Source organism: Panthera leo, chromosome C2 (genome assembly GCF_018350215.1).
Source record: "Panthera leo isolate Ple1 chromosome C2, P.leo_Ple1_pat1.1, whole genome shotgun sequence".
In the NCBI taxonomy this organism is placed as follows: Eukaryota; Metazoa; Chordata; class Mammalia; order Carnivora; family Felidae; genus Panthera; species Panthera leo.
Genome location: NC_056687.1, coordinates 59,827,512 through 59,855,304, shown reverse-complemented (window position 1 = coordinate 59,855,304; position 27,793 = coordinate 59,827,512). Strand labels below are relative to the sequence as shown.

At 36.5% G+C, this 27,793-nt stretch overlaps 1 protein-coding gene and 1 non-coding gene across 3 annotated transcripts; both read left to right on the top strand.

The window, feature by feature from the left end:
- Positions 1–75: 75 nt before the first annotated feature.
- NAA50 (N-alpha-acetyltransferase 50, NatE catalytic subunit) lies at positions 76–26,944 on the top strand. 2 transcript variants are annotated; one of them, XM_042903584.1, is made up of 5 exons: positions 76–391; positions 21,827–21,960; positions 22,385–22,504; positions 22,933–22,999; positions 23,973–26,944. In XM_042903584.1, the coding sequence occupies exons 1-5, from the start codon at positions 384–386 to the stop codon at positions 24,148–24,150; spliced, it is 507 nt and encodes a 168-aa protein (XP_042759518.1). In that variant the 5' UTR covers positions 76–383; the 3' UTR covers positions 24,151–26,944. The 2 variants fall into 2 exon arrangements, with proteins under 2 accessions (XP_042759518.1, XP_042759517.1); XM_042903583.1 differs by having other exon boundaries at positions 21,824–21,960.
- On the top strand, positions 15,995–16,097 carry LOC122199015. The gene has a single exon (XR_006193293.1). It is a non-coding gene; the product is annotated as a U6 spliceosomal RNA (small nuclear RNA).
- Positions 26,945–27,793: the final 849 nt, after the last annotated feature.

Below are 27,793 nucleotides of genomic sequence, written 5' to 3'. Positions count from 1 at the left end.
GAGGGGGAAGGGTGCACGGAGAACAGCAGTGCGGCTGCGCGCGAGGCGGCCGGCGCGCCGGCGCGCAGAGGGGGCGGGGTGAAAGGTCACAGCGCGGCGGCGGGTCTGGCTGGCGGCGGCCGCGGGCGGGAGTCGATTGCCCGGTGTGCACGTGTGGAGAAGCGGCGGCACAGCGCGGCGGCGGGAGACACTCCCGCCCCCTTCGGAGACGCAGGGCTGCGCTCGACTCCCGCGGCCTCCGTCATTCGCTCAGCTCCCTGCCCTAGGTGGGGAGGCCGGCTTGTGGGGGTTGAGTGGCCCGAACTGAGGGCGCAGAGAGCTCAGGGCGGCGACGACAACGGCGTTGATATCCGCGGTAACAACGGCCTCAGCAGGCGGGGAAGATGAAAGGGTGAGAAGGGCAGCCGGGCAGGGCCCGGCCAGCGGGGGGAGAGGGGCTGCGAAGGAGGGGAGAGACTCCGGGCGAAGACCCGGCGGAGGGAGATTTCTGGGATTCTCTCTGCTCAACGGAGGAGGCGGATGCTCGGCGCGGGCTCTTGGCGGGCTGAAGGGGCAGCAGGGGCAAAACGCGGGGAACGCAGGATGTCGGCCCGGAGGACGAGTGTGGGTTGAGCGGAGACTAGCAGCCGAGGGGGGCAACAGGGGAAAGCTCTTGTGAGGCTCCTTGGGCCTCCTACCTGGGAGCGGACGACTGAGCCACCCCCGGCCCGCCACTCCAAGTGGAGTGATCTGGTTGTCCTCTTTAGACCGAGGCTCAACGCTAGGAACTGCAGTCTTTGACACCTTTCAGTCTTATTTACACTTGAGAGCTGGACAGAACCTTCTGGAGGGAGAAGGAATTGGAATAAAGAGCATCGGATGAGTATTAAGAGCTAGTGACTCAACTGGATTTGGGTTGGGTCAGAGCGAGTGGAGGAGGGGGAGAGAGCGTGAGCTCTGTAGTGTTGGGGTGCCAAAATGTTTAAGGAAGTATTGCCGATCAGTAGGTGGAGCTATTGCTCCAGTAGTTTACTATTGCCCCCGTGCTGTGAGGGGGTTCTTGGTTACTCCTCAGAAGCTTTTTTCAGGTGATTAGAAAAATTAATACTCTTTCATAGTTTTCCTCTTGGATCAAATTAGGGTTTATATTGGTTCAACTCTTCCCATTTGGATGATGTCACCTTACTATTAAATTACATACTGTTAAAATATTAATTACGTAACAGTGTTTGAGAATATTTCCTAAATCAAAACCGTTTTTGAAGCCTTCCTTTTATCAGTTTTAAAAGCTTTCTGAGATTTTTTTCTATTGTAGCTAGTCAAAGAATTGTAACTATGTTCGAGCTTCCAAACTGTTCAGCCTTTTGGGTATGAAATAAAAGTCAACTTTCGAAATAATCTCATGCTGCCTAAAACAAGGCTCTGAATATTATCTTGGTATGTATATGTGTGTGGGGTCGAAGAGGTCCAAGAAAGTTTAATTTGGCCTTAGGTCTGTAATATGATTCCCTGCTCTGATTTGCTTTAAATATTGGAAATCCATTCTAATGCTTAATTGTATGGTTTGCACTAAAATTTAGGAATAATGAATTTTTTATAGTACCTGCACTATTTCACGTCAAATTCTAAAGAGTTCCAATCAGGATATTAATTGAGGTATGGGAAGTATTTGTAGTATTTGAATCATGAACTAGAAAGTTTGGCTATTTTATATATGATCCAATATAATTTAGTGAGATTTTTCTTTTTTTTCCCTTTAGTATGGACGCTGTTTCTTACTCATTTTTGTATTCTCATCAGCGAGCAATACTTCTCTTGTTCTGTTAAGAGTACTAAAAATGAGGCTGAATAGTTCCCACGGTTGAGACTCTGCATGGATTTATAAAGGAAGGCCTCCAAGAAATTATTCTGGGTGTTTAGAGCCAAAATCCTTGGTCTAACTCTGTCTTGCTAGGGTGTAATGTTCTTTCTGATACCTAACTTGGCAATAGAAATGGGGTCAACCAATGATATTGTTCACAATCTTCCTTCAGTTAATACACTCATGAGGCAATTAGCTCTTTATTTAAAATGGTGTTTTATATGTGTAACAACATGATGGTAACAAATCCCGAGAAACGAGTAACTGGCCAAATTTAGAGAATGAAGAGTCCTTAAGTCTAGTTCCTATCACTTAAGATTGGGAGCTTAAAGTTGCGTTCCTCCTAATGGTAAATTTTTAAGATGATTTCACTATTCCTGTGAATAGTCCCTTTAACTTCCCAAATGAACTAACTCCCAGGTAAGATGGGACTTTAAAATGTTTTTCACTTCTAAGTCTTGATTTAAGGCACTGAACAAATGAAGATAATAGGCATTATTTGAAAGATTCTAAGATCCTTGAGTTCAAAGACTTGTATCATTATACACAAGGTGGTTAGCGTTATAGTCCTGACTCTTGAAGAACTTCTAATTCTAACTCAATCTACTATTTAAATGTTTTATATTGTTGCCTATATTCACTATCATTTTCAAACTTTTTAAAGTTACTATTTGATTTTTCTTCATATTTTTACTTAGTTTTTATTGGTAGTAGCAGGAAGACATTCCATTGTGTTGGCATGCATTTGCCTTTCCTCCGTAGGAAAGTAGATAAATTTCCAGTTTTTCATTACTGCATGTATTTATTTGCATGGTCTAGAAATTTGAGGTATATTACAAGATACTGTTTCCTTTTTATCTATTATTCCTCTCTATGGAAGGTGATATTTAAGCAAGAAGTCACAGCAATGACAGAGATGGCAATATAATTAGTATAATAGAAAGTAAAACTGAATTCATTTACCTTTCAATTGTAGCAAAGGGGTATAAATTCTAATAAAAATGTCTTTAACAAGGTGTGAATACATGCAAAGATGGGAAAGTAGATGACAATAATATAAGTATAGTATACAGAACAGTGTAGTTTACTAATTAAAATATTAAAATCAAAGATTCTGCAGTCAAAGGAATCTATGTTGAAGAACTCAGAATAATGATTATCTTTGATAGCACAAGGGAGTTTTCTGAAGTGCTAGAAATATTCTCTATCTTTACCTTGGATATTGATTGCATGGATGTATATGTATGTTTGAAAAATCATTGGACTGTGAACAAGATTTGTGCCCTTTACCATACAAATTCTGTACTTCAATAAAACAGGTTTTTTAAGGTTGTATTGCTGTTTTTGTTGGGGGACAGGCAGTGAGTCTGAAGGAGAATTCAGGAACCTTTGTAAACCTCCAATTTGTACTCCAAGCTTCTATGAAACCAATAATTTGTGGGATGTGGATGGAGATACTGGATTTTAAAATATTTTGTAATGTTCCTTGCTGTATTGAGATGAATTCACATAAAATATAACCTACCTGTACCATGATTTGTTTTAGAAAATCAATAAAATGACCTAACCAATATAAGGGAGAAATAAAGGGAAAATAAACTATAAGATTTCATTTTCAGTAGGTAAATGACCAGGTACAACTACATCATAAGTCATGAGATTAGATGTTTGCATCTGTTTGTAAATAGCATCATTATATAATTTAGAAAGTAGATCTGTTACCAATACAGATGTGTGCACTGGTGACTAATGCAGTGTTGACATCAGTGTTGTGATTTTTTTCCCCAAAATCATGGACAGTTGTTGGTAAAATTCTGAACACACGAAGAATAATTAAGAATTTCTGGGTTGAAAAAGATTTTTAAAGGTTATCCATATAAAGCATTATCTTTCAAAGATAGTGCTTTTGCTGGACCAAACTAACATCTGTATTAACTTTCACTTTGCTTACGTTTTCAATTTTGGCCTGTGGAAATCTTTTGACTTCTGATTTTCTCTTCCAGGTATTAGCTATGGCTTCCAGCTTTGTGCCATCTAAAAAGATAAAACTTCTCAATTCTTTATTTAAATACCTTTTTTTTTTTTTTAAGCGCAGCCTACAGAAACCATTAAATACCAGTTGCAACTGATAGAAACTTCCTTTTCATCATAGAAATGAAAATTGTGTGTATTACAGTTTAATAACTACAAAACTATGTAATTGTCCTATCATGAACACTGCTTTCTCTTGATCTGATCTCTTCCATCAGTTTCTATATGCATTCACTGCCTAACTTATTGGGAAAATGTTAGTCCTGTCTAATACAGTAGTGACTAGCTACATTTGGCTGTTGAGCAGTTGATAAGTGGTGTGTGTTACTGACAAACTAAATTTTAAATTTTAATTACAATTTTAAATTTAAAAACTGATACTCAAAGTTGTTGGACAATTTTTTGGTATGTTTGGAACAATGTGGATATGTGAATCTACTATAAATTTTGTGAAATGTAAATATAAATAAAATATTTGAGAGGAAAATTAGCATCTGAATTGAGATATGCAGTGTAATACACACTGGATTTTTAAAAGACTTGGTATAAAAAAAGATTTTTTAAAAAAGGGAAATTAATAATTTCTATTTTGATTACACGTTGAATTGATTTCATCTGTTTTTTGCCTTGTTAATGTAGGTACTAGAAATTTTTTAATTACATCTGTGACTCTAATTGTATTTATTTTGGACAGTGCTGGACTAGACTCTGAAAATAAAAATTGTGTAAAACATGATCTTTTTCCTCAGGATCCAATTTTCAGATGGAGTTTCTAAATAGTAAATGTGCAGTTTGTGGGCCAACAGATAGTGTATGACTGGTTATGCCTCTGATGAAGGATTCTGAGGTCACTCTTGGTTTTAGATTAAAATATTGTAATCCACTTACTTTGTCTGCTATGGATGGAGAAGGGATAAATTGGAAGTATGCATTTGCCTTTCCTGAGCTAGGGTGATCTGTAATTCTGCCTCTATCATGGCTGAAGCTGTTAGTAGAAGACCCTTGTTTTTGAAGTCCAGAGGCTTTTTCTCAGTCCTCGATAGTATGGCAGTAAATGCTTGTGTATAAAACTACTTGATACACATTCTTATTTCTTTTGGATAATTCTCTAGAAGTGAATTTTTTGGATCAGAAGGTGCTGGCATTTTAAAATCTCTGATATTTGTTGCCAATTGACCTCTAGAAAGATAGTGGCAGTTCATACTGCCAATGGTGTGTGAGTGCCTTTTTCTTCTCCAAGGGCTAATGGGGAAGGGGAGGGGCACTTGCAGAAAATAAGGAAATGGAGGAAGATGTTTCATCCATCAGTGGTATAAATTACCTTTTTCTGGGATGAGTAGCATACGTTGAGCATTTGTAAAATGATTTCTTTACAGGTTGGATTTGGGGACATACTCACTTAATAGTCTTAACTCTTAATTTTACTTTGCTGGTTAGATGATAAATGGTATTTCTCTCCCCACCTTTTTTTGTTACTGTTAATTTGATTACTTAGGTTGGACATTTCCCACTTTTACTGGCCATTTGTATATCTTTGCGGCTTACCTATTACTTGTATAGCTTATCAATTTGGATATTGATTGTGTTTTGACTTCAAATTACAAAACAGTCAAATATAGTATTTAGAAAATGGGGTTGAGACATTCAAATTAGTGAATATTGTCAGAGTGATGCCAGTTTAGGACCTAGAACATGAGAAGAAATTTTTTACAGAGCTTGCTAAACTAGTGTAAGCAAAGAGAATTGTACTTAGCAGCATTTTAAACATTTATCTCTTTCCAGAAAACTAAAATATATTTAAATATATACTTGGATTCCCCCTCCATCTGTATAGATTGTTATTCATAGCATAATTTATTTTCATAAAGGAGACTTATTTTTAATGCAAAAAACATTGAACTAAAAGCAACCACGTTTTATAGTTCAGTGTGCCATTAACAATAGTTAGCAGTAGGGTCTCTAGTAGGTTTTTTTTACCTCTGGGAGTTGGTTTCTTTGTCTTTAAAGAGAACAACAGCTTGAACCTGAACAGGAACAACTAAAGGTTGAAATTCATGTGCCCTTTCTAGTCTGTTGATAATATTTTATCAGTATTTAATCTGCTGATAGCTTTGATGAATTTTCAGATTGCCAAAAAAAAGTGATATCATTGACTATTAATATCTACCATGACTGCTATGGCATGTGTGTCACTCGTTTGCCATCCCTGGTTTCTTATCAGCTGTAACTTTTCTGTGATACCAAGAAACAAAAGTTTGGAATCATGGGGCATATTTGAACTGTTCTCTTTTAAGTCGCTTTCTTCATTTTGCTCTTGTGTCTGCCTTTTGAGACCTGCTCTCCCATCCCTCCCCCTCATGGCACTTTTACTTTTTTTTTTTTTTAATAGGTACCTAATACCAGACCATAGGTTCTCAATCCCACAATAGCTCTAAGATAGCACCCATAGTCTACTAATATATTTATAGGTATAGTATCTTTAGTTTACTAATGAAAAAACCATTACAGAGGTGAATCAAGAAGGCAAGGAAGCTCAGTGAGTTCTGGAATTTTTGAGTAGCTTTATATGGCCAAAAACTGGTGGGAGAGAGGTAGGGTGAGGCCAGTGGCCATACGTAGGTGATGAGGGCTTTATTTGCAGTGCTATTCGAATTTCATTTGGCAGATTATATGCAGCTCTTAAAAGATCTTAAGCATTAGAAATAAAGTGATCATATTTGTATTTTCAAAAGATTATTCTGAGTGTGTTGTGATGGCTTTGTCTCCGTTCTAGTCTTATTTCCCTTAATTAAGCCATTAGAATTTGTGTTGAAATGATGCTCTGAAGCATACTGCTTAGAGAAGGGATATAGGTAAAAATAGGTTATGAAGATATTTGGCGAGCAGAATTAACAGGGATTAAAATGGGATGTAAGAGTACATCTAAAACTAATTTTTTTATATTGGATGGGTGATGGGACTATTCCTAAAAATAGAGAATAGAGATATGTGTTCCAATTTCCTATAGAGGATGATGAGTTCAGTTTTCAATGTGTTGAATTTGAGATTCCTGTAGAGATAACTAGTAAGCAGTTGGGAATATGTGTTTGGATTCAGAGATTTGGAAGTAAAAACATTTAGGAGGTAGTAAGGGAAAAGCCATAGCTGGGAAGGAGTTCTCTTAATTGAATGTATGGATGGATGATCACAGAACATTTTTTCAAAGGATAATTTGGTTATTTTCAGGTTATTTAAGTTATTTCATTTCAGGTTATTTAAGTAGGTTATATCTGATGTGTGTTTAACACTTCTAGTATCCCAGCAAATAATTGCTGAGATTTTTGCACACTTGATTCTTGCACTCACACAGCTTGCAGAGCTAATCCACTCACCACCACTTTTTTGATACTTGTAAAACCTCCAAAATAGTGAGTCTCAAGGAGGGTCACACCTTCCCCCCTGCGAATCTGGTAATGTCTGGAGACATTTTGGGTTGTCATAATGGGGTGGAACGGTTAGTGGGTAGAGGCTAGAGATGATGCTGAATATCGTACAGTGCTCCACCACAGAGCCCCTCACAACCAAGAATTATCCAGCCCAGAGAGAATATCAGTAGTACTAAGATTGAGAAACTGCTCTAAAATCTAGATGAGAGAAAGCCCATCAGTTAAATTAAAGGCCTAGAGATTCTTGGACTTACTGGGAGTAATTCATCAATTCCTTGAAATATTTGAGGTCCTACCCTAAGTTCTATAGTTCAGTAGAAGAGGTAAGGTATAAAAATAAATGCTTAGAATGGTACAGAGATACTGTGCCTAGGAAGGGTACAAACAGTATAATATAGATGAGGTGGAAATCTCAGCGGGATGACAGGTTAAGACTTCTTGAACAATTAGTATTTAAGCTGTGCTTTGATAAATGCTCAGTGGACTTGTAAGTTAAAGGAATTTATCTTTTATGTGATTTATTTGAGTGTAGAACCAGATTAATGCTAGCTAAGGTAATTACCTACTCTAAGCCCAAGTTTTATGCAAATCCCTTTTATCATTAGTATACCTTAGATAAGTGTTTCAGGTTTGGTATTTCTCTCAACCTTGAGGAGTAAAAAGGACTCCTTTGAGGGAGTCATGGGTGGCTGATCTTGCACTATAATGGTAATGTGTAGACATAGGCCTGGTTCTGGCTTTGTTGATAATTGGCTGTATAATTTACAGGTACATCTGTCTCTGGGCTTCAGTCCCATCATCTGTGAAATGAAGGGGAATGGACCCAGTGGCTTCCAAGTTCCCTTCCAGATCAAACACTCTGCACAAGAAATGACCAAGCAGTTAAAATTTTGTGCTGAGGTGTACTCAGTACTCATTTAAAATATAAATGGTTAGGCTTTAAGTTTTATACAGTTATTCATTTTCTCTTCAATGTAACTTAAAAAGTCAGACTTTATAGAGAAAGGCCTACTTTTGTGTAGTCATATCTCCATCTTGTGGCCCTTCAGAATATTGCCACTAAATTTTGTTTTTATAATTATGGGCATAATTGACATTACTTTTAATAGCTTAAAAACATTTGAGTGCTTATTATCTGATGTTGCTGTGCCAAATACTTAATATGCATTATCTCATTGTGACACAGTGTTTGTTTTAAGCCACAGGTAAAGTTTTGCTGCTACCACAGGGGCACCTAGTTAAGCATTTGAATTTCCATTCAGGTCATGATCTCCTGGTTCGTGAGTTCAAGCCTCATATCAGGCTCTACACTGACAGTGCAGAGCCTGCTTCGGATTCACTATCTCCCTCTCTCTGACTCTCTCCTGCTTGTGTGCATGTGCTCTCTCTCTCTCAAAATAAATGAAAAAAAAAAAAAGGTTTTCTGCTACCATATTTTAAGTGCAAAGATGGTATGAGATTTGACAGAGTAACAGATTCATCTTCTGGTGCTGATACAAACAAATAACTAACAAGCTGTATAAAGTAGGAGGCCAGTAGCTGTGTTCCAAATCTAAGGACTTGATATACAAGGGCACTTTTGCTATATCATTCACCATCCTCCTCCCCCTTTTAGATCTTATTCTAAAATCTTTGGTATGAAGAAACATTGGGGTTTGTTACGGATTTGAAAAACAAAAAAATAACGTGTCACATGAATTTACTTGAGCCAAAAGAATAATTCAGTTTGTTTAATTACTACTATATTCAGTTTTTTACAGTTAGGGTTATAAACTAGTGCCAACAGGAACCCAGGAACAGGCAGATAAGGTAAATGAGTAAAAAAAAAAAAAAAGGCCAGAAATGTAGGCTTTATGTAAAAGCTTCTGATTTAAATATTAGCAACCAACTTAAATTAAAAACAAACTGTTGAGTCTACTAGATGTAGCAGATTTGACTTTTAGTCCAGGAATTTGAGGCTTATCTACAGAATAGAGGTCCTAAACTGATAAATTAAGATAGTTTGTGTTGTTAAATTACATTGAAATCTTACCTGAAGTAAGTAAACAGTGTAGTGATTAAAAACCATTTTTCAAGAGTCAGGCTGATTTGAATTTGAGACTAGCTCTCAATACTAGCTATAGTGTAATACACTGTTAACTTACATAAGGAAAATGATTCCATATTTTATGTGAAATCCACTTCTCTGTGACCGTTAGCCTCTTTTTCCCTCACTGGAATACTTGGATATGGAAATTTACACATATGCAGTGCAGTGGGAAGTTTATTAACTTAGGTGGGTATTAAATTTGTGTGGTTGATATAAGAAGCTTTAATCATTAAAGATTCCATGGTGGGATGTGGAAATCTGAGTTTTTAACTGGCAAGGTGATTCTGGTGTATAGCCAGGTTTGGAATCCGTTCTTGGATTTTGTGACACTACTTCTCCAGACCTTATCCCTCCTCTCTTGAAAATTGTTTCTCAGACTTCTTCATGGGCTCCTGTTCGTTTACCCCTAAAGTTCAAGTATTTTTTTTAGTAGTTGTGGTTTTAAATGTTCTAATTCACTATGATACTTTTTTTGAGGAAGGGAAAGTGTGCATGAGCAGGAGAGGTATAGAGAGAGGGAGAGAGAGAATCCGAAGCAGGTTCCTTGCTGTTAGTGCAGAGCCCATACAGGGCTCTGTCTCATGAACCATGAGATTGTGGCCTGAGCCAAAATTGAGAGGCAGACGCTTAACTGAGTGAGCCACCTAGGTGCCCCTCACTATGATATTCTTGGTAATGTGATATGTTCACATAATCAGAGGATGTATATTATGCAGTATTTTTATTCCAGGAAATAACTCTCAAAGTGATGTGTTACAAAAGGGGATTTTTCCTTATGAGTTAAATTAATGGAAAAACTCTGCATGCATTCCCTCTAGTATCTGTTTTTATCTACCTAATATCAACATTGCTTCTAATCACATTAGGTAGCATTTAAACTACATTATATAGGGGCGCCTGGGTTGCTCAGTTGGTTAAGCGCTGGACTTCGGCTCAGGTCATGATCTCACAGTTCATGAGTTAGAGCCCCTCATTGTACTCTGTGCTGCTCAGATGGAGCCTGGAGCCTGCTTCAGATTTTGTGTCTCCCTCTCTCTGCCCCTCCCCCCCCAAAAAATAAATATTAAAAAAAATTTTTTAACTACATTTTGTAAATAATTTTTCAAATGATAAATCTTACCAAAACAATGTTTGATAGTAGTTTTAATGGGGAAAAAAAATAATGTCAGAACATGTAGGCCATTTACACCAAAAGTAAAGACTGTATAACAGACTATCCTGAGACTTACGAATTTATAAGAGGAAGCCTATACCAGAATGGAAGGCTCATTTTCATCCAGCTCTCATTCAGCTTTTCTGCAAACTGGAGGCTTGGTACAGCTGGCAGTTGAGGGGTTGTGGTTGTTAAAGGTTTGAAATTCTTGCCTTTTACTGTTTTTCAAATAGAGAATAAAGCATCAGATGCTTTCTGCTATGAGTTTTAGTATCAAAATTAGTGTTTGTTCTTTCTTGGACAGAGTTGGCTACAAAACTTAACATAAATGCAAAATATTACAGCTTGTAGTTCCTTATGTAATAAGTAATGTATGTTTGTTTTATTTTTTGTTACGGAAATTTTCAAACATCTTCAAAAGTAAATAGTGCATTGAGCCCTCAATGCATTCAGTTCCAATGAATAATATTAATTCTCATGTTCTTTCATCTTTTACTAGTAGTTTCCCTTTTTCGCTGGAGTACTTCAAAGGAAATTCTTGACATACTATCCCATTCCATCTGTAAATACTACTGTATGAATCTTTATCATGGAAGGACGTTTTTAAAAAAGTAATTCTAGGGGCGCCTGGGTGGCTCAGATTCTGTGTCTCCCTCTCTCTGACCCCCCCCCCCACCCCTGTTCATGCTCTGTCTCTCTCTGTCTCAAAAATAAATGTTAAAAAAAAAATTAAAAAAAAAAAAGTAATTCTAATACTGTTACATCTAATATCATCTTAAGATCTGACACCCAATCTGTATTTGCTTTTTCTCATTTGTCTTGTAAATGTCTTTTTCAAATCAAAATCCAAAAAGGTCCACACGTTTTCATTGGCTGAAATATCTCATAATCTTTTTTTTTTAATTTTTAGTGTTTATTTTTGAGAGAGAGAGACAGACAGAATGTGAGTGGGGGAGGTACAGAGAGACACGGCAACAAAGAATCCAAAGCAGACTCCAGGCTCTGAGCTGTCAGCACAGAGCTTGATGTAGGGCTCGAACTCAAGGACCACAAGATCATGACCTGAGCCAAAGTCAGATGCTTAACTGATTGAGCCACCCAGGTGTCCCTTTATCATCTCTTAATCTGACAGTTCCTTCTTCTTTTTTAAAAAACAAAGTTACTTTAGAATAGTTTTTAGCTTTACATTTATGAAGATGATACTGAGAATTTCCAGTTCCCCCTATAAGTAACAGTTTACACTAGTATGGTACACTGTTAGAATGAAAAGGGAAGCCAAAAGTTGGGCAAAAATAGTTGCAAATTATATATCTGATAAAGGGCTTGTCCCCAAAATATATAAATATAAATAAATATATATACATATATATATATATATATATATATATATATATATATATATATATATATATGATATAAAGAACTCTTACAACTCAGTAATCCAGTATAAAAATGGGAATTCTTTTATTAATTAATGTTAAAATTGTAGGTTTATTCTCAGGCCTAGACCGGGGACAAAATACTTAAATAGACATTTCACCAAAGAAGGTGTACAAATGGCTAATAACCATAAAGAAGGATGTTCTACAGTATTAGTCATTAGAGAAATGCAAATCCAGTGAGATTATCACTTCACACTAGTAAAATGGCTATAAAGAGACAATAAAAAGTGTTGGTGAGGATGTGGAGAAACTGTTATTGGTAGGGATGCAAATGGTGCAGCCACTTTGGAAAACAGTTTAGCAGTGTTTTCCATTACTACCATAACAAATTACTACAAACTTATTGGCTTAAAAGCGCAAATCTGGGAGCGCCTGGGTGACTCAGTCGGTTGAGCATCCGACTTTAGCTTAGGTCATGATTTCCTGGCTTGTGAGTTCGAGCCCCGTGTCAGGCTCTGTGCTGGCAGCTCAGAGCCTGGAGCCTGCTTCAGATTCTGTGTCTCCCTCTCTCTGTCTGCCCCTCTCCCACTTTCTCTCTGTCTGAAAAATAAAAATTAAAAAATTAAAAAAAAAACCCACAAATCTGTTACCTTGTTCTTGAGGTGAAAAGTCTGAAATGGGTTTTACTGAGCTAAAGTCAAGGTATTAGTATGAATGGTGATTTTAAATAGTACCCCCACCCCCATTCATGTTTATTTGGAACCTTGGCACATGACCTTATTTAGAAATAGGGTTTTTGCAGATGTAATTAAGATGGTCATACTTGATTAGGGTAGGCCCTAAATCTGATGGCCATTGTCCTTAAAGGAAGAGGAGGCGGGGCACACATGCACAGAGCACCATGTGAAGATGGAGAAACGCATTAGTTGTTACTGTCACAAGCCAGGAAACATCTGAGGCCACCAGGAGCTGGCAGAGGCAAGGAATTCTATCCAGTCCAAATCCAGAGAGCATGGCCCTGCTGGCCTGATTTTGGATTTCCAGATTCTGTAACTTCCATAGAATAAATTTCTTGTTTTTTGTTTTTTTTTTTAACGTTTATTTATTTTTGAGACAGAGAGAGACAGAGCATGAACGGGGGAGGGTCAGAGAGAGAGGGAGACACAGAATCTGAAACAGGCTCCAGGCTCTGAGCGGTCAGCACAGAGCCCGACGCGGGGCTCGAACTCACATACCGCGAGATCGTGACCTGAGCCGAAGTCGGACGCTTAACCGACTGAGCCACCCAGGCGCCCCTAAATTTCTGTTTTAAGCCATCGAGTGGTAATTTGTCAAGGTGGCTTTAGGAAATTAATACAACATTGTGTTTCTTACAGAAGTTCTAGAGGAGAATCCATTTTCTTGCCTTTTCAGCTTCTGTAGGCCACCTGCATTCCTTGTTTTGTGGCCCTTCATCTTCAAAGCCAGCAGTGTAGCATCTTGAAATCTCTTGCTTTTGCTTCTGTTGTCTTATACTTTGAAGGACCTCTGTGATTACATTTTGGGCCTACCCAGGTAGTCCTGGTTAATCTTCCCATCTCAAGGTATTAGTCACATCTGCAAAGTGCGTTTTCCATGTAAAATAACATAGTCAAGATTGCTAGGATTGGAACATGGACATACTTTGGGGGTTGTTATTCTACCTACCAAAGGCAGTTTCTTTAAAAAGTTAAGCATATTTGCCATACAACCCAGCAATCTCATTTCTAGGTATCTCCAGAGAGAAAGTAAATTTATGTCCACACACAGACTTGTATGCAATATTCATAACAGTGTAATTTATAATGGCCCATGAAGTAAATATTATTAAAATGGCCATCAAGTGGTGAATGCCTAAGCAAAATGAGGTATATTCATACAATGGAATATTGTTCAACTGCTGACACATTACATCATGGATGAACCTCAGAAACACACTACATGAAAGAAGTGCAGTGCAAAAGATCATGTTTATTGTATGATTCCATTTATATGAAATGTCCAGGAAAAACAAATCTATAGAAAGAAAGTAGATTTAGTGACTGACTTTGGGTAGGAAAGGACATTTGCTTCAGATTTGCACAAGGGATTTGGGGGGTGTGATGTGAATGTTCTAAAGCTGAATTGAGGTTATGGTTGCACATGTCTGTAAATAGTCTAAAAATCATTGAATTGTGCGCTTAAAATAACAATTTCAGGGGTGCCTGGGTGGCTCAGTTGGTTAAATATCCAACTCTTGGTTTTGGCTCAGATCATGATCTCAGGGTTTGTGAGTTTGAACCCTGCGCTGGGCTCCACACTGACAGCATGGCACCTGCTTGGGATTCTCTCTCTCCCTCTCTCTCTCTGCCCCTCCCCTGATTCACCGTGCTTGCTCGCTCGCTCTCTCTCTCTCTAAGCTTTAAGGGAAAAAAAAAAAAACCATGAATTTTATGGTTTATAAATTATACCTCAAGGCTATTTAAGAGAAAAATAGGGGCACCTGGGTGGCTCAGTCAGTTAATTAGTGTCCAACTTGGGCCTGGGTCATGATCTTGCGGTTCGTGAGTTTGATCCCTGCATTGGGCTCTGTGCTGACAGCATGAAGCCTGGAGCCTGCTTCAGATTCTGTGTCTCCCTCTCTCTCTGCCTGTCCCCCACTTGAACTCTGTCTCTCTCAAAAATAAATAAAACATTAAAAAAAGTAAGATGTAAAAGGTAGGAAGGGGCCTCAGATTATTTGCAGTATACTAGCTTACAAAGGACATGTGTCCATAATACACTTGAAATCTACTTTTTTTTAATGGGCAAAAGATTTGAACAGCTCCTTTACCGAAGAAATTCTGCCAATGGCAAAGAAATACATGAAATAATGCATAATAATAACAACATCATTTGTTACTTAGAGACATGCAAATTAAAACCACAATGAAATGTCACTACACACCCATTAGAATAGTGTAAATTTTTAAAGGTTGACAGTGCCAAATTCTAGATGCAGAACAACTGGGACTCTGATACATTTATAACCAGTGTTACCTCTCTTTGGTATTTATTCAGAAGCAATTAAAAATTTATGTTCAGGGGCGCCTGGGTGGCTCAGTCGGTTAAGCAGCCGACTTCAGCTCAGGTCACGATCTCGCGGTCCATGAGTTCGAGCCCCGCGTCAGGCTCTGGGCTGATGGCTCAGAGCCTGGAGCCTGCTTCCAATTCTGTGTCTCCCTCTCTCTCTGCCCCTCCCCCGTTCATGCTCTGTCTCTCTCTGTCTCAAAAATAAAAAAAATAAAAAAATAAAAATTTATGTTCACACAAGAACCATAGAGAAATGTGTATAACAACTTTATTCATAATCACCAATAACTCTAAACCTAAATGCCTTTCAACACAAGGATAAACCATAGTATATCCATACTATGGAATATTATTTAGCAATAACAAGGAATGAACTGTTGATAAAACAGTGTGGTAAATGTCAAAAGCATTATGTTGAATGAATGAAATCAAGCAAATGGCTATGTATTATGTAATTCCATTTAAGTGACATTCTTGAAAAGGCAAAGATATGGGGAACAGAAAACATTAATGGTTGTCTAGGACTGGTGGTAAAATTGAACTAGAGAGGGTCATGAGAGATTTTGGGGGTGATGTATCTATATCTTGAAAACTATCATTATACATGTTGTAAAAAGTAGAACTATACAGGAAAAAAGCGGATTTAATTTTATGTAAACTTTAAGACATGTTATTAAGTTTATTTGGGGGGGCGTGGTTAAGCAGAGAGAGGGAAAGAGAATCCCAAGCAGGCTGTGCATGGAGCCCAACACATGGCTCATCTGACAAAAGGTCATGACCTGAACCAAAATCAAGAGTCAGACAGACACTTAACTGACTGAGCCACCCAGGGGCCCATAATACTTTTTAAAAGCTGAGAATGAAAGTTGATCCCTCCCAAAAGGCTTGAAAAATAAAGAACAACTAATAGTTGTTACATACAGAAAATTTGCAAGCTGGTGGATTGGAATAGACTACATCAATAATTATATTAAGTCTGGACAGACCAGATACTTCAGTTGTCAAGTGCTTGCTTCGGCAGCACATATACTAAAATTGGAACGATACAGTGAGGATTAGCATGACTCAATGTGATGACATTTTCCCTTTTTTCTTTCATGCTATTTTAATAAGTAAAAGTAATACATGTACATTGCATAATATTTGAAGAATTATGTAAAAAAAATATACTCCAGTTGTCAAATTAGAGGAACGAAACTCTATAGTATATGCTGTGCACAAAAGAAACTTTAAATATAAGGATAAAGAGAGGTTGAGAGTAAAAGATGGTAAAGATACATGATGCAGCATTGATTAGAAGAAAGTAGTATGTCTGTATTGATGAATAGGGTAGACTTTAAGACAGGGAATATTACAGCAGTTCATCAACTCATAACAGTCCCAAATTTATGCCCTTAGTAATATAACTTGAAAATACATGAAGCAAACATTGACAGAACTGAAGAGTAAGAAGGAACACTTTGAAATTTTGTTCAAGGCTAAACATAATCTTGATTGATAAGAAAGCCTATCAGGAATATAAAGAAATAAAAACAGGTTTGTCAGAATAAGCTTTCTTGGGGGTATCATTTAAATAAAGATTTAAAGGAGGTAAGAGTAGTAACCTGCAGCTAAGGATAAAGAGGCTATCGACATAGAAAGCTGCAGGTGACACAGATTTTGGGAAGATCAGAGATCTGGTTTTGGATATGTTTAATTTGAGGTGTCTACTACAGATGCTTTGGAGTTCAGGAGTGACCTTTAAGCCAGAGAGAGATTTGGAAGATGGCAGCATTAAAGCCATAAGATTATGATATTGTCAACCTAGAGAATAAGTGTAGATAGAGAAGACCGGCAAGTACCATCTTGATGTGCAAGCTCCTCATAAAATTGATTCTCCTTCCTCTCCAATCCCAGCTTCCACATTTACACAAAGCACACTTTTTTTTTTTTAACTTTATTTATTTATTTTGAGAGAGAGAGCGAGCGTGAGTGTAAGAGGGGCAGAGAGAGAGGGAGAGGGAGTCCCAAGCAGGCTCCATGCTATCAGGGCAGAGCCTGGCGCAGGGCTCAGTCTCACAAACCTGGAGATCATAACCTGAGCTGAAATCAAAAGTCAGACACTTAACTGACTGATCCACCCAGGCGTCCCTCCCCCCCCCCCACTTTTTTTGTAATTTTATGGTTTTATTAACCCAAATGCGACATGCACATAAGCTATCTATTCATTTTCGTTGCTGCACAGCTTGGCTTTGGGATTGGTCGCTCCGATGGCCAGCTGGCTACTCTTTCCCCAATGGCTTTGTGGCTCTTGGGGGAGACATTGTAAGCAGTCTCTGCACAATTAAGATTTGTTGCCCATCAACAAGATTTGTTGCCCTTCAAGCTCCTTGACATTGTGACCTAGGAGCTTCCAGAAGCTACTAGGCAGCATGTGCTCTGTTTTCTTATTGCCCCCATTAGCAGTGTTGGGCAGCAGCATCTGGCCCTTGCACCCTATTGTCAGTGCTTCTGAGTTTCTGCCAGTTGCGCTTAATTTTGACACATCAGCTGACTGGCGCTGGATGAACTTCTTGGTCCACTTTTTAAGCGTCTTGGGCTTCACCAGAGGCCACCAGAGGGTGGCCATGATGCCAAGTAGGAGATGGCTGCCACCTCTGCAGGCAATGCATTGGTGAGGAAGACTGTCACAGAGTACACACAGTAAGGTTTGTTTTACCAAATCAGACTGTCTGTAGTTTGGAGAATACATCGTTGCTATTTTGTTCATGTTCTATGCTCTCCTTAGAATTCATTTCTTACTCTCCTACAGAACAAACTCTTAAGTCACCCTTCACATCTGTTTCCAGGATCACTTTTATTCTAGTATTACTTTTGTACTGTGTGCAAGTGCTATTACTAAGATACTGTGTTTCATATATATATATATATACATAATTATGTATGTATGTGTAATGTATGTATATATGTAATGTGTGTTAATATATGTGTGATCAATATATACATATACCTGTATTTCCTACTAGGTATAAACTCCTTTGCATTCCAGGTTTTAGCACATAGGTGTTCAAATATTTATTGAAATAGACCCGGTTTATGCTTTGAATAGGCAACTATTATGTTCATTAAAACTTTAGAAAATTTCAAATTCACAGAATTCATGAAACCTCTGTTTAATTTTCTAATAGAGACTTTGGAATTCCTTTTGACTTACTTTAGAAGTTCTTTTCACTTCTAAATCTTATTGTGTGCAGTCATGTTCTCATTTTCTTAACATTTCTGCATAGCACTCTATGCTTTTAATACACGTTCTTTGCTAAATTATAAATTGCTATTACTCTTGATATATTTAGAATATCCACATCTTAAAATAATTCAGAGCTGAGTGGTCAAGATTACAGAAATATTACATTTCAATCAGACATATCATGTTCATGAAAGTTAAACTGTATTTGAAGGTGAATTTTGCTGACAAAGTTATATTTAATAGATGCTTAAACAGCCACCAAACGATATTCATAGTATACCAATTCTGTTTTGAAGTGTGTACACACACACACACACACACACACACACACACAGAAAAATATAGGGAGACTATATACATCAAACTTATTTCTAGTAGTCTTACAGGATTTTCACTTCCTGAGTAATTTCTATGGTGATGGACTTTTTTTTTTAATCAAGACATGCTATTTATTTATTTATTTACTTGATTAGACAGGGAAAGATTAAGCTGGTGTTCCCTAATGATTTAATACAGTGTTCTGTATTTAAGCTTTTTCTGCCTACTCTGATGGAAACTTTTTTAGTAGTTAACTTTTATTTGGTTTAATTCTAGCACATTGTACCATAACCACCTTTTCCTTTTGTATGAAGTCAAGAAATACCTGGTTGTTATTTTAAAAATTATAAAGATGCTTGAAGTGTGGTGATTACCTAGAAATCATTCTTTTTTTTTCTTTTAAGTGTTTATTATATGTATGTATGAATTTATTTATTTTAATCTCTGCACACAATGTGGGGCTCAAATTCACAACTCCAAGATCAAGAGTTGCATACTCTTCCAACTGAGCCAGCCAGGCGCCCCACCTAGAAATCATACTTAAACTTTGAAAAACACGTGGTCTTTCACTATAATTTAGGAGGTTGGCTTCCTAGGTTACGTTTTTCTTTATTGTTTACTATTAGACTTCATAATGTAGTTTTTCAGTGATTGTTTTAAAATACGGAGACTGACTCTTTGATTGCAATACTCAATTTGGGGTGTTATACTCAGTGAAAGAGTAGCATTCTGCTAAGTGAAATAAGCCAGCCAGACAATGGTATTGCTTACATGTGAAATCTAACAACAAAAAAATCAAACTCATAGAAACAAAGTAGATAAGGGGTTGCCAGGGTGGGGGGAATAGGAAGAGGTTGGTAGAAAGGTATAGACTTTCAGCTATAAGGTGAATAAAGTCTGAGGATCTAATGTATATATAACAGGGTGACTATAGTTGATACCACTGTGGGTATAATTGAAACTTGCTAAGAGAGTAGAACTTAAATGTTCTTACCAAAAAAAAAAAAAAAAAAAAAAAGTGATAGTTGTATTAATTATGGGAGGAATCCTTTTTCTAAAAAAAAGAATAGTGTAGGTAAGATGTGATCCCTGTATTTTAATGTTCTGTACTTTACAGCATAACACTATCTACCAGTAAAAAACCTGAGTGGTAGATGGTGGTAAGTGAGCCTAAGTAGGTTTTAATTAGAAGAGGACTTAGGGTGAAATGTTATTTCCTTCAGCCTTAAAGAAGACAAAGCCAGGGTGTGCTTTTATGAAGAGGGGAGTTGTTCTTAGGGAAATAAAACCTAGTTAAAGAACACCTGAATCTCACAGAGGGAAGTCATTTTAGTTATAAAATACTTAGGCCATTTACCTATATTTAATTATATGTCTAAAATTGGAAAAGAGTGTAACAGAGAAATCTCTATTTTTTACTGTGGTGTTGGCCTCTTAATAATTTGTGTGGCCACTAAGAAACTGTGTGCTCAGATCTTAAGAAAATATCAAGATACGCAAGAGTGGTTGCACAGTAAGTAATAAAAATGAAATAATTGAGGCAGGAAGGCTAAAGTTCCAAATGAGCATAATGGTCTGTAGTAAAGTTTTTGTGTTATTAAGAACTATAATTTATTCATACTTTCTGATAATCTGAATTGTAACATTTCAGAGAATAGTGTTTTTAAAATTATACACAATTAAAAAAAGTTTTTTTTAAAGATTGTATGTTTAAGTATAATCTTTATACCCAACATGGGTCTTGAACTTACAATCCCAAGATCAAGAGTTGAATGCTCTACCCAGTGAGCCACCCAGGCGCCTCTCACAATTCTGACTACACGTTTTTTGTAAATGCTTTAAAGCTTTTTCTGTATATTAACAAAAGCTATTTTATTATATGTTATATATATTTAGATTGTGCCCCTCCCTCCCCCCCCCCCCCAAAATAGTATATCAATGTTTTTGTGGTAATAAGATAAACATATCATGCATGCTTTATTTAATCAGTTCCCTGCTGAGGACACTTAGTTGTTTTTTTTTGTTTTTTTTTTTTGTTTTTTTTTTTTTAGCCATTTTAGAAGTGTGAAGATTAACATTCTCATTTAGTTATTTCTCCCAACAGTTTTCAAAACCTATGTACATATGATGCAAATGATCAATTAGGGTGTATTGTCTGTACTTCCCTGCTGTTGACTAATGCCATTGTGATCTGGAATTAGCACCCAGTGCGTAGGACCCACATTATCTAGCTGCTTGGTTGACATCAGATTGTTTTATTTTTCAACTCATTTTTATTTCAGTTTGATCTTCTTTTCTTTAAAGGATTTTATCATCTACTGTTGTGGTTTTTAAGAAGGCCAATAATGCATGTAAGCAACTCCACTAATGATACTGCTAGTGGTAATAGGAAGAAATAATATGCGTAGATGCTGTTCAGGTTTGTCTTGTCACATTTGATCAACCTTTAGCTTATGGTGGAGAAATGGACTTGAGCTATTAAAAAAAATCCTTTTGTTGACAGAATTATAGGCAAAACAACTTTTTTATACTATGAGCCTGAATCATTTTAGATTTAATTCCTTTTCCCACAGAACCAATTGTTTTGATTACATAATGGTTTTTCAGAAATGCTACCGTAGCATTCTTGATAAGTAGTTTTCAGATAGATTCCCCCCTCCCCCCTTTCCTTTGTTCCACTGCCATAGATTCTACCTCTGAATCTGTGGGGTGTGAGGTCTAGGAATCTGGATTTTGAATACCACCCCATGTAACTGATGTAGTGGTTCCTAGTTCAATGTATATAATTTTTGTCCATTTGGATTATTTTTCAGAATAAATTTCTAGAATAGACTTGGACAAAGATGTACCTTTCAGGTTTTTGATACATAGTACTAGATTGTGTTCCAGAGATACTGTATCTATTTACATTTTCACCAGCAGACTATAAGAATCCCATTTGCCACCCCCTTGTCAATATTTGGTCTCATCAGTCCTTTGGATCAGTAATAGTTGTCTAAAAACTGTAAACTACAAGGAAGATTTTGGCATTTGTGTACATTATTAGTCTGGCCTTCTGAGTAATTATTGTTTATCATATTTGTCTCTAAATATATAATCATATGAATGCTACAAATTGAATCTGCATAGAATGGCTGGCAGAATCCTATAAATGGTAATCTTTGTAGGAATATAAAGTCAGTATGAAAGGTTGGATTTATCAATTATGTAAAAAAGACTTGGTACTAGTATGTTTATCTTAACAAATGAAGCTAATTATATTTTATTGAGTACATTTTGGTTTGTTCCAGTAGCCGGATCGAGCTGGGAGATGTGACACCACACAATATTAAACAGTTGAAGAGATTAAACCAGGTCATCTTTCCAGTCAGCTACAATGACAAGTTCTACAAGGATGTGCTGGAGGTTGGCGAGCTAGCAAAACTTGGTATAATAGTTTTTTCTTTTCTCATTTCATTTGTTTTGTTGGTGTTCTTGACCCTTAGTTTTTAATATTTGAGCAGAGTTAACTAATTTAATCTCTTTATTTTACAAGTGAGGAAATGGGGGTGATCCAGGTTTTGAGAAGGATCTCAGAGAAATCAAGACAAAATATTTGAATTTTAAAAGAAAATGCTAAATACCTTCTCTCTTATTTAGTATGTGCCTGTATGTTTCACATATATGTCTACTCTAGATGCTTAAATCCGTAAAAAGATGTAGAAAATTTTTGAGGCTTTTGCTATTCAGAGTAGTTGATAAAATTTAATGCTATGATAGCAGTAATTTAGCCCTTATAGAAGGGGAGGAAGATTCAATAAAATGTGTTATTCTGTCTTTTGAACTTAATATTTTTACATTTTCCATGGCAGCATATTTCAATGATATTGCAGTAGGTGCAGTGTGCTGTAGGGTGGATCATTCACAGAATCAGAAGAGACTTTACATCATGACACTAGGATGTCTGGCACCATACCGAAGGCTAGGAATAGGTAAAATTATTTGTTTTTTTGTGTGTGTGTGTAAAGAAGCATAAATACATCATTACTGTTTCTGGCCCAATGAGTGAAACCATTTCTTTTGAGAGTATTGGGAAAGAGTTACTGAATTATATAAGGCGGAAAATAACTTTATTTATTAACCTAATTCACCTGGAAGCCCTATATAGATTTGTCATCAATGTCCCTTTTGCTTTTTCTGTTTTCCTTTTCTCTGGAAGGACTTGTATGTAAAGGTTGCTTTTCTACTAGCAGTTTTTAACATATGTAGATAGTAGGGAGAGAACAAATTTTTCAAAAATCAGGTGGTCTGGTGTTTACCTCAAATTCTTTTAGGATTCAGTAAACAGTAAGATGGCATTTAGATGTGTAATATAAACATTATTTTTCTAAGATTACTTACTTGTTTGTCTTGTTAATAGGAACGAAAATGTTAAATCATGTCTTAAACATCTGTGAAAAAGATGGCACTTTTGACAACATCTATCTGTAAGTTAAATGATATTTAATGTTCTTATGTAAAGAATTTAATAAATTGGCAATAGAAATCTTTACTGGAAACTTTAAAATCTGGTTCCTTATTTCATTGCCTTTTGGAAAAAGCATGGAAGTAGTGGTTATGAAGTTTTTGTTTTGTTTCAATAATAGATCAGGAACCTGAGATAAAACTTTCTCATTTTGCTTTATTGTGTTGGGGTGGGAGCTTCTGAAGTCACAGGGATGAAACCAAGATTAAAATTATAGTCTTCAGAATTGAAGAATTAGTATCGTTAATACTATTCTTGTGCCATCTGTTTGCTTTCTGGGTTTTGTTTAAGGTTCTCAGTGACATGCTCATTAGTAGTAGAGTTTAATAATCAAAATCAAAGAGTATTTATCTGATAATACCAATGTTAAGATTATTCTCATTTTAACTTTGGCACTGGGAGAGATTAAATTATGTCATGCTGTTCTGAGGAGTAATTGACAAAGCTCAAATTTATTTTTAAAATAATAGCATTTTTTTTTTATTAGAGGCTATATTTAGGCATTTGAGACAATATATCATTTTTCTGTCATTTTTTTCTGCATGTATTAATATGGTCATTGGATCATCCCTGTGGTTATTTACCCATTTATAATTCCAGGAATCCTTTCTCTCCTTGCAACGAAAAACGTTATGCTAGCTAGGATACTTTACCCTTTCTTGATTGTAAGAGTAAACCCTATTTGAGTCTCCTAAATTCAGCCAGCTGTCTTGAAGATGTAACAGGTTAAAGGTGTAAATTTGTCATCCAAGTTTTTCTGAAATGAATACTCAGTCTTTGTTGATATCTAGTAATTGTGAAGAGAATCTAACAAATGTCTGCAGTATTCCAGCTCCAACCAATATGAAGCTATTTGCAGAATACGCAAAAGCTGATGAATTCTTAATTTTTTTTTTTTTTTTTTTTTTTTTTTCTGATACCCTCTTATATCTTAGGCATGTCCAGATCAGCAATGAATCTGCAATTGACTTCTACAGGAAGTTTGGCTTTGAGATTATTGAGACAAAGAAGAACTACTATAAGAGGATAGAGCCCGCAGATGCTCATGTGCTGCAGAAAAACCTCAAAGTCCCTTCTGGCCAGAATGCAGATGTGCAAAAGACAGACAACTGAACAAATTAGAAATGAACTTTCTTGCACTTGCTTGTCGCCAAATAAAAGAGAGGCCCATTGATTTTTTTACCCCATCTTTCTTTTCCCCCTCCTACCTTGTTCTTGTTTGTCCTCCTTTCTTTCTTTTTCCTTCCTCTAAAAGGTTTAATACTTCCAAGGACTTTCAAAATTAATCATGTTTGGATTGTTTTAGTTTTCTTATTTTTGTGAGGTGGTTTGATTGTAGGAAGGAGGAGGTATAGATCTGTTTGGTTTCATAGTTAAGATATATATGGTCCCAAAAATTTGGGTGTCAGTGTCAATTTTTTTTTTTATGTCCTGCTTTCACATTGAAGGGCAGAGCCTACGAAATGTTGTATATATCAAAAGACAAAAAGAAACAGCAGCAATATCTTGTTCTCTAATTCAAAGACAAGTTTAGTGTGTTTGTGGTACTTTGGGTTTTCAAGACTGTGGGATGCTAATCCCTAGACATTGCCTTCACTCCACCTTTTGTCCTTCTGAGTGTTATCTCAGGAGTTGGACCATTGTTATCCTTGTAAGAAATACTAAGCTTATTTTGTTTTTTAAGCAGTCATTTCTTTCTTCCTTGCTGAGGGTGGGTGGGACAGTTTGGGTAGGTAGTGTTTTACTTTGGTCTCGGTATTTGAGTTACATGAGTGGGCTGGTTGTTGGCAGGTTTATTTTTCCTGCTGTTGATTGTTATTAGTGGCATTAACTTTTAGAGTGTGGGCTGGTGAGATTAATTTTTTTTAATATCCCAGCTAGAGATATGGCCTTTAACTGACCTAAAGAGGTTTGTTGTGATTTACTTTTTTTTCCTGTCCTTTTTCTTCAGTACACCCACAATAGTTAGCCTAACCTTAAAAATGGGAGTTGATGTCCTTATAGGTCAATACCCCTAAATAAATCTGAAGCAGGTATCGTCTCTTGGACATATTAAAAAACACCTTAAAAGGAAGCTTAGATGGATTTGTGGCACGATAAATGCATTTAATGTCAGCTAATGCGGACTTAAAAGTATGGCCACTGAGCATTTGATTATATAGGAGAGAGTATCTAGACAGTATTTTTGAGAATAACATAGCTGTGCTATTGCTTATCTGTTGGAGAACATCCCAGATTTGCTTATTTTCTGTGCCTATGATAATGAGTTTAAGGATTTGGGGGAGGGGGAATTGTTAAATAAATTGCTTCTATTCTTGGAAAAGTAGAAGTTTAGAAGTGTTAATAACACAGATTTCACTGTGACCTCCTCTACTGACCTGACTGGTTTATGCCAGATCATTTTCTGGCACATAGAGAGTGGCTTGGATGGGTTGATAACTTTTTGTAAGATAGGAGACATCTGAAATTTTCATGTTTTCCTCCATTGTCCCATATCCAATATTTAAAATTCTCTAGATTGCCAATACTGGTGGCCCATGAAATGTTCTCATTAGACTTTAAAACAATGCACAGGGCTTGAATTTTCTTGTCATTTGTCTTTAAAAGAAAGTTTGATTCGTAATATTTATCCTCATGTAAATTCTGATAATATAAGTCTCATCTCTCCAAATATATTAAATGACAAAATTATTTTACACAGTGTTTATGCACAGTTTGTAATCTTAAGTTCTTATTTGAGAATGTGAAAGTACAAAGTATAGTAGACTTCAATGGTCTTAATTGAGTGCCAAGAGTAATATAGAAAAGGAAGATAGCTGAATGAGTTTATAAGATTCTAATCTTAAGATAGTAAAAATGTAGAAAGACCATGCTGGTTTCTTGGGTATCAATTTCTTAAGCAGTCCAAATACAAGTTTAGAAAAAAAGGGCATTAAGCACCTTTACCTTCATGGATAAGCTTCAGCTTGCTCTTGCCAACAGAAGAGTGCTTGAGTTACAGAAGGCATACTTAGTTTGAAGAATTCAGCCTTTTTGTAAACTTCCAGATATCAAAATAGATTTTGATATATAAATGAGTTTTCTGAGATGACACTGCCTCTATTTCTATAACCATTTCACCTGGACTATCAGTCCAATGAATGTATCCATAAATGTGGTTGTTGAAAACTGAATAGCTGCCTCATGACAATTAAGTACATGTTATTTAAGGAGGGAAAAAAAATTACATTTTGAATTGAGTGTGTAGGCTTCTTATCATTATACTTTCTTTTTCCACACTAGATAATGACTTTAAATTGTAAATGTTTGAAAAGGGTTAATTGTCCTACATCAAACTTGTATTAAGTAATTCCATCCATTTAAGGAAGAGGAGGATGTAGAAGCCGTAGGAGCTGGGCACTAGTTCATACACCTGTGAGTCGGTAAAGACTCAAATAATGTCCCATGTTGAGTTGGTTATTTTGGAACGTAAAAATTGTTGAGGTAAAACAATCCTATTAACTGGAAGATCAGAGAATATATCCATATTTTTTTGGACAGATAGTTTTTACTGTGGGGCAAATAGGTAAAAATTATCCTGTTTTGTTATTGCATTTGGGTTCTAAAGAAAAGAATCTGTAGAGAAATCTATGCAATATATAATTTGTCCAGATTAGTTTTAATTTGGGGAAAGAAGTTCTAAAATATCCCCAAAGCAATTTATTCATCAATTGAAAGTCCTCCAAAAATAGAACTATTGGGAAACTGGTTTGTGGGTGGAAAAGAAAAGCTCCCTCAGTTTTTTGGAGGGAATAACTTTAAAAATACTTAAATGGCTAAGTTTACTTGGTGCAGTTAAAAATTAAACTTGTTGATTTTAACATTGCTGTTACATCTGAAATAAACTTATGTGATGTTCTGGTAGTAATCTGTGATGTCTGATAAATGTCAAAGAAAACCCTGCACTGTGTTGAATACTGAGATCAGCAGTTTTACTAGTCATTGTTTACTTTTGGCCATACTCTTTTATTTACTTTCACATATCTTTAAGATCTAACTTAAAACATTAAAATAGGCCAAGGGCAATCAAGGCCTCCTAATTCAGACCTTTTGGAACTTGCTAGAAATACTGCTGACTTTCTGCAGTTCCGTCTCAATGAGAGAAAAAGTAAGATCCAAGGAGAGGTCTTACTTAAGTTGTGAAGTTTTAAATGTAGTTGTTGAAAACAACTGACACTTTTAAGCTATGGTCTAATCAGTAGTGTGCATTGACTACAGGTAATGTATATTTAAAATTTTTTTTGTTATGAAGGAGTTTAGTCATTGAGTTTTGGGAATTACTTAAATTCTTTCTGAGTACCAAAAACAAATTTAAAATGTTGTCGTTTAACTGTATTCATTGTCTTAGAAGTTGTAATTAGAATTTTGCTTATTCAGGAAACAGGGGTGATCTTTGCCCCATATGTCACAGTTATCGTTGTGTAGCCCATCATCCCAAAATTTAGCAGCCTAATCACTAATGTGTATAGTCACCCACAGTTTTCTAAGTCAGTAATCCAAGAGCATCCCAGCTGGGTGGTTCTGGCTTGCGGTATCATCAGGTTGCAGTGAAACTCAGCCAGGGTCGCATCATTGAAGGCTTGACTAAGGCTGGAGAAGCAGCCTCAAAGATGACTCGCTCCACCGAGTCACTGAAGGGACTCAGTTTTTCACTGTGTGGGTGTCTCCATAAGACTGCCTGGGTGACAAGCGGTGCCTGCCTTCCTCTAGAGCAAAT